The following is a 7,291-nucleotide window of genomic DNA, read 5'->3' on the forward strand; positions in this document are numbered from 1 at the left end:
GGGGGGGGTTGGGGGGGAATTAAACCCCCTTTTGTTTTCCCATTTGCTTGAGGCTGCAGCCAGCGTTGGCCATGCCCCTGCTGCTCAAGTGGCAAGGAGGGTGGGAAATGCCTGGCTGGGGTGACTTCCCCCATCCCCTCCAGGCACATCCTGACTGGGGATCGTGCAGGCCAGAGTGAGGGTTTAAACCCCTCCCCAATCATATTCAGCCTGCTGGGGCCTAGCCACACCCCCGTCAGCTCAGTTCCTCTCCAGCCAAGGGCTCGCTTTAGCATCCCATAACTTCTGGCTCGAGCCACTGCAGGCATGTGCCTGCACTTGTGGAATAAAAAGTAAATATCTATTCACTTGCTTGCCATTTCAATCTACACAGGTTAGACTAACCTGCAAAGATTTAATTGATTCAGGCTCAGGCTTTTTGACTGTCCATACTTAGCCTCAGTGTTAGGCAATGTAACATACTACTGGGTGGCCGGTGACAAAGACTGGTTTGGTGGACATACTTGGTCTAGTCTTTGACGAAGCCAGGGACTCAATATGGAGTTCCATGGCCTCTCTCAGTGCAGTCTTAATACATGGACGGACTTTTGGTGCTGGCTTCAGGTTTGGTATAGGACTTCTCTGTGCCCTAAGATTTGCCAAAGGCAAAGTCTCAGGGAAAGTTGCATGGAAGGGAATGGGCTCTAGTCACTGGAACAGTGCTTCTTATGGCCTCTCAGAAATGTTCACTGATATGGTTTGCTGCATAGATGGCACAGACCAAGCCCCACTGGAAGCTTCCTTTACATTTATGAGATACACATGCACTAAGAGTGAAATCTGTGTGGAGAGTCACTCAAAAGTTAAATCAAGCCTGTTTGTGTTTAATATACAATAATCAAAAGTGGCCTAGTTTAAAATGTTACCAGAATACATGTATATGCTAATATGCAAGAAAAAATGTTGAAAAATGAGGAACAAGCAGCATGAGAGAAATTTGCTATTTGTGGCAATTGATAGTTTAACCACAGGAATTAAAGAAAAACAGACCATTGAGAAATAGGCGTTTTAAAAGGTTTCCTTTATAGAAGTTAGTATTTCACAGAGAAAATTCATTTATTTTAAAATATAAAAGAAAAATGTCATCCTGCTTTAAGTGCAAACATAAAGAGTGCCTTAACTATGGAGCCACTACCAGTACCACTGCTGACACTGCTCATTTTAACAGACATCTTGTGCAGATGACTAGGATAATCCATGAAGGTTAACTATTGATTATACTGTATTAGTTTTAAAAAAAAGTTGTTTAGTTTCAACAGAATCATCATTTTCTTTGATGTTGAAGTCAGAAAAACAAATCTGCTGCCTCACACTGATGTTTGGTAAGTTATTCATAGACAATTTAACTTTCTGTACTGGTTTGCACTGAGTCTAATATAATGTAAAAAAATAAGCAGCAGAACAATACTCACCTCCTCTTTACATGTCAGATATATGTGGTATTTGTAATGATGGAGTGAGTGATACAGAGAGTACAACTGTATTTTTTCTGGATCAACTGTAAACTCCTGCAGAAAAAAATAGTTATTTTTAGACATTAATGATGTTAGTTGAAAGAAAAATTCATTGAATATTAGACTTTTTATTGGCCAATAGATTAATGCGAGTTTTAGCATTTCAGAAATAGAAAGTAACTATAGATCGGTGGTTCTCAATCTTTTCAGACTCAAAGCACCCCTTGGAAAATGCCACCTTTTAGCTTTCACTCATTTTTTTTACTATGGAAAAATACTAGAGCAATTCTTTTGTTCCAAAAAACTCAGAAAGACCACAACAGATCAGAACGTATTTGATAGTATGGATTCCAAATTGAAATCCTTGGGTTTATCTTGTGAATCATGTATAGGTGTCTGCACACCTAACTGTGCTAATATCACATAGCAGCAACCATAAAAGGATCTCAAGGCACTGCAAGAATCACTGCTTTAGATACTCCCTAACAAAGTAGAAAACTATGTTAAGCATTCTTGCAGAAAAATTTAGTATTACCTCGCCCTAGTTTGTTTTCAGTATAAAGTTATCTTCCTTATTAAAGTTGGGTTTGACCACTTTCTTCCATTATTTTCATTACCTGGAGAAATTAAATGGTCATTTTTCAAGAATTATTGTGATCTTCGTTAGCAGCAGAAGATGCAGCTTTCTGACTCACTTCATCTGCCAATCTGATAGTTTTTTGGAAAGGAGAAGGCATATTTTGTATTAGAAGAGTGAAAAGAACTTACATAAATTGCTCCAATAACTCATAACTTTGGCAAGAAAAAAAACTTTGCTATATATTTGCTGGTTGATGGCATCTCCAGAATTTACTGGGATTAGCTAAAAGTACGTGTGGATTTGTGTCCATAAAATCCAGTTAAGACTGTCCTGGTAAAGCCATGAGTCACACATTTTTCCAGCTTGCTACATTTATTCTTTTAGCAATTAGATATGCAATCCAATTTCTGTCAATGAAGGTAAGTGAAAAGGGTAGAACAAAAACATTTAACAGTTTAACTACATGGCCTGCAACATTTCCTCCATCACAAGTTGATGGAGAGGAGGTACAGATTGGATATCCGAAAAAACTACTTCACAGTTAGGGCGGCTAGGAGCTGGAACCAACTTCCAAGGGAAGTGGTGCTGGCCCCTACCCTGGGGGTCTTTAAGAAGAGGCTGGATGCCTACCTGGCTGGACTCATTTGAGTCCCGTTTTTGTTTTTAGGGTTTTTTTGTTGTTCTCCCGCCCTGGCGGGGGGTCGGGCTAGAAGATCTATTAGGTCCCTTCCGACCCTAAAACTATGAAACTGTGAATTTCTTAAAATGTGTATTTCCTCTAAAGGTAATATTTTTCTCTACGGTGTCTAATAGTTTCTACAAAGTATTCATCATTGTTTAAGCATTGGTAGGTAACAGTGGTAAGAACTAAATAGTGACTTTGCCATGAGCCCCGGTAGGAGCATGCAGTAGTTGTGCCACCCCAGCAGAATATAAAATGGCTTCTTATTCAGAATATCAGAATCTGCTGTCAGTTCACTCTCCTCCTGACCCCCACCACTCTCCTGACTGGTGGAAAGAGATGAGGGGATGCAAAAGACCTTTGCCTAGCCTGTCTTGATGTATCATAAGGGTGAAAGGGAGAGAAGCCAAGTCCCTTTCTTCTCCCTGCTCTTTCCTTGCCACCCATGCTGGAAGGAAGTAGCACTTCAAGGAGACTGTTTCCCCTGGCTGCTTGCAGTGTGAATACCTGGCATGGTATAAGAGGTTGCCTCATGTCCCCTTAATTTCCTGTATGGGTTTGCAGCAGAGACCATGGTTTGGCTCTAAATATGTCCTTTTAAATAAGTTAACAATTCTGTTCAAGAACTAGTGGTCTGAAATGTTATTATAATGCATGCATTCTATTTTGCTTATCTATTAGAATGCAATAATTAGTATTCTTGAAAATTGAAAGGAACTAGGTCATTCCTTTCAGGTGATTAAACATGCTGTTTCAAATCAAATTTTAAAAATTTATTAAATTATAATATTTTTGCCAAATTCAGTAAAGATTTTATTTTTTTGATGAATTCACAGTCTATAAAAGTATCAACAAAAAATCATTTTGGAATCATTTTGTATCATGTTAGAAATACAATCACAAAAGTGAAGACCATTTTAAATATTTACCTGTGCTAGCTTAGTGGTTGATTTAGAAGCCCTCAGTGTTTTCTTGTTGTAAGCTTTCCCATTCATTTTAATTTTAGAAATAGTAGCTCCTCCACTTTTTGATTTAGAATCACGAGTGATTACTGTCAGTTCAGGAAAGTTTTCCAAAGCATTCTTAAAACACAGCACAGAAACAAAAAGGATTATGACTTTAAGAATTCTACCAAAAGAGAACTTATCAATTATTCAGATTCCTTAAAAACTGAGGAATTAGTCTCCAAGTTAATTTCAACAAGTAAAAAATATTCTATTCCTAAAATGACTTAGGAATAAGATCGGTTAGCTATCAAATAAATAACTTGTTTTTGACTAGCTATTATGTCTTCAGAGGATCAGATCCCTTCACAAGAGTTTAGCAGAAAATGTTGAGACCTTCATTAATAAAATAAATGAGTCAGAAATCCAGCAAGCAATTTAGGATGAAGGCCTAAGTGTTTCAGAAACATCAGTAAAATGGCTTTATCATATCTGTGAATTAGGGAAGCATTATCTTCCTCTTTTGAAAAATGAGAAAACTCAAGCACAGAGCTTTTACAGCCACACGCTTTAGTTTCATACTATAAGCATCTAAAGCCCAAAACAAAATTCAGATTGCCAATCTTCTGATTGTTAGCCATGTACTTTAGTTCTGGTAACAAAGACTAGCTTCTCAAAAAGTAAAACTAAAAACTTCCAAAAATGTAACATGCCCATTTCATTAAAAAATCTCTTATCCAATACTAGTCTGGAATACTTCAGAAATAAACTTGTATTTGACAGTAACAGTGGGAACAGGAGCACAATACTTGCACTTTATTAATGCTACTGCTTTATAAAGAAAATTCTGTGAATTAACTGAACTCAGAACTGAGAAGGGCAGAAATGGCACTAATGCTTAACCCTCCCTTCCCCAATATAGACAGACAGGAGATAAGTAGATAACAGGGTAACAAGGATGCTCCAAAATACTGGAGCTGGAATACTGGAGATGGACATACAGGTGATGCTACCAGTTTCACTACTGCTGGAATATGACCAGCTTGACTTTCTCTGCTTTCTGTAGATAGGGCGGGTCAGGGCTTTCTTAGAGGCCAGAAGGAAATGTAGTAATCACCTTGTCTGATTTTCTTCCTAATATTAGGCCACGTGATTTTTATCCAGTAACTCTTGTATTATATATACCCCATTATGTTAATACAGCAAGGGGAAGGGATTAAGACTGTTGTACCAGTCCCCTCTTAAACCCCTGCTGGGAAAGGAGACAAGAGACAATCTGCTTTCTAAGCTTTTTCCATAGCAAGTGAAACAACTCTTTTGGCAGGAAAGACAGAAGTGCTGGGGGGCCAGGAAGTCCAATCCTGTCAGCCAGCTTCCAACAACAGTAAAATAACTCTTAACTTTCTCTTCCCCTCCTTACAAATCTGTTTCTGAACTATTTACCCATCTTGGAAAAGGTGTTTCCAAGTGGGTTTGGGAAAAGGGAAGAACAGGCATCAAATATCATTACAACTTGTCCTACCCATCTCTTCCTGACTGGTACACATATCCATACCAGCATATCTGGTCCCTGACCCATCCCTTCACTTTTTCTTGCCTTGTGTTCAACAGTGGTACATGCATCTGTCCCACACTTTTTCTACACCTTAACTTAGGACTTCAGATAAAAGGATTCTTCTTCCACCTGTAACCCCCCCAGGTCTAAGAAGTCCTGAAATGGCACTTTACCTCTTCAAAGCTGGGATGTCTGCTGTGCTACTCCTTAGGGAAGCCATTTATCAAAATTTATAGAATATAGGACACTAAAGAAAAAAATTCTCCAAAGGGACATCAAGTTAGTTTTCTTTTGAGGATCTTGACAAACTTAATAAGTAAAACAGTTCATGGGAAGTAAAACTGAACTTTATCTGTACAGTTAAAAATCCTAATCCCCAAAAGTTTCTAAGTGTAACATACTAAGATTTAATGTAGTATCTTCTAAACCTATATTCTACCCCTGTTACAAATTTGTCCTCTGCCATATACTTAAGTATATTCAGCAACTCAAATACCAATGTTTTAAACTAAAAAGTTAAAAAAATACCTTTAATGTATGCTCCAAATGTAATTTGGGAAGCAGTCTTTTTCTATTATCATTCAGCATGCCATCAATTTTTCTCATATGAGGCAGAAGTAGCTCATCTAAAAGACATGCAATTTTGTAAAGTTAACACTTAAATATTAACACAAAACTTTTCCCCTACCTGAACCATAGACCAACCTGGTACTGCTTTACCCAGCCTTCAGGGCAAAAGGATAGGGTGCCACTCATTTAGCGAGTTAGAGGAACCACAGATTGTTGCTGCCCACCTACTGCACCTGCTAGTGTTTTCACTGATGACAACAAAATTCAGTGGCAGATAAAGCAGGGGCATAAGGGAGGGAAGCTGCTCCATTAACCCCATGAGCACATGTCATCATAAGTGGTGCAAGGCAGTTATGATCATTAGCATAAGCTGAAAGTAAAAAACACTGCAATGCAGTTTGCTTATACTACCAAAGTTTTAAATAAAAGAGTTTAAAATCATTCATTTTGTTTTATAAGTTAAGAAAGAGAACTTGGTACTTCAGTATAAAACTCAGCACATATACCACGACAACACTATACCATATCTAACCCAACAGCTAAATGTAAATGCAGCCAGTTCTTTTCTTTGTTAAAAGCTCAAAAAGGAGATGGAAAGGGCATTGTAGAGAATAAATTTCACAGACAACTTTAAACAGTTCCCTAAATCTCCCACTATCATGCAAGAAAATTTGCAGTTCAGAGACGGGTTGTTCAGAAGTAGGCTCAGGTTAGGAGAACTACCTTTTATTAAGATTATACAACTCCTAAACAATTGAACAAAATGCAATAAAACATAAGTAAGTGGCAATGTGGTGCTTGAGAAGACTGTTTATTTCTAAACTGTTCAGTCCTTTATTCACACAAGCAGCCCCTCTTCATTCTACTGACATAACTGCTGCAGATATAGGTCCTTACAGGACGTGTGTAAAAACTGAGTCTCAAAAAGGGAACAGCTTTTGAAACATGGATAACTCAATTTTGCAGCAGCTTTACACTACAGAAATGCATGCTGATTTCTATGCTTCAGTCTTCTTACATCAGTCTATGAGAAAACTGACCTCAGGTTTGTTTGCTACAGTTCACTACAGAATATATTTAAATTTCAATGTGACAGAACTAACTCCATCAAGTCATTGGTTCTCTTGAAGGTAGCCTGGGCATAATTATATTCAATTAAAAATTGTGAACCAAAACTTCAACAAGTGCTGAAAATGAGTGCATGATGAAACAGGCATGTATTTGAAAATGTTCTTAATTAGAAGCAGTTTTTGTAAAATGCTTTTTGATGGAGGCCATCTTGATAAAAAAAATGGATTGTGGCTGCACCTAACAAGATGCTAGCCCAATGGAATTAGCTACCATTGTGCCGTATTCAGGTTAAGCAATTAACAATCAGAGGAATACTGTAATATTTTATTAATAAACAGTTACAGAATTTTTCTATTAAATTCTAATCTAGACTTCAATTATTTACTGTATTTCCCT

At 37.7% G+C, this 7,291-nt stretch overlaps 1 protein-coding gene across 1 annotated transcript in view; it reads right to left on the minus strand.

Annotated features, from left to right (window-relative positions):
- The window catches only part of QSER1 (glutamine and serine rich 1), a 44,037-nt gene that overhangs the window by 7,791 nt on the left and 28,955 nt on the right, over positions 1-7,291 (minus strand). Inside the window, exons 9-11 of the mRNA XM_006037923.3 lie at positions 5,783-5,880; positions 3,685-3,837; positions 1,452-1,547 (exon numbers count right to left, since the gene is read on the minus strand). Coding sequence (XP_006037985.1) covers positions 1,452-1,547; positions 3,685-3,837; positions 5,783-5,880 — 347 coding nt within the window. The remainder of the gene's footprint in view (positions 1-1,451; positions 1,548-3,684; positions 3,838-5,782; positions 5,881-7,291) is intronic.

This window comes from Alligator sinensis, unplaced genomic scaffold, assembly GCF_000455745.1.
Source record: "Alligator sinensis unplaced genomic scaffold, ASM45574v1 scaffold1432_1, whole genome shotgun sequence".
Taxonomy (NCBI): domain Eukaryota; kingdom Metazoa; phylum Chordata; order Crocodylia; family Alligatoridae; genus Alligator; species Alligator sinensis.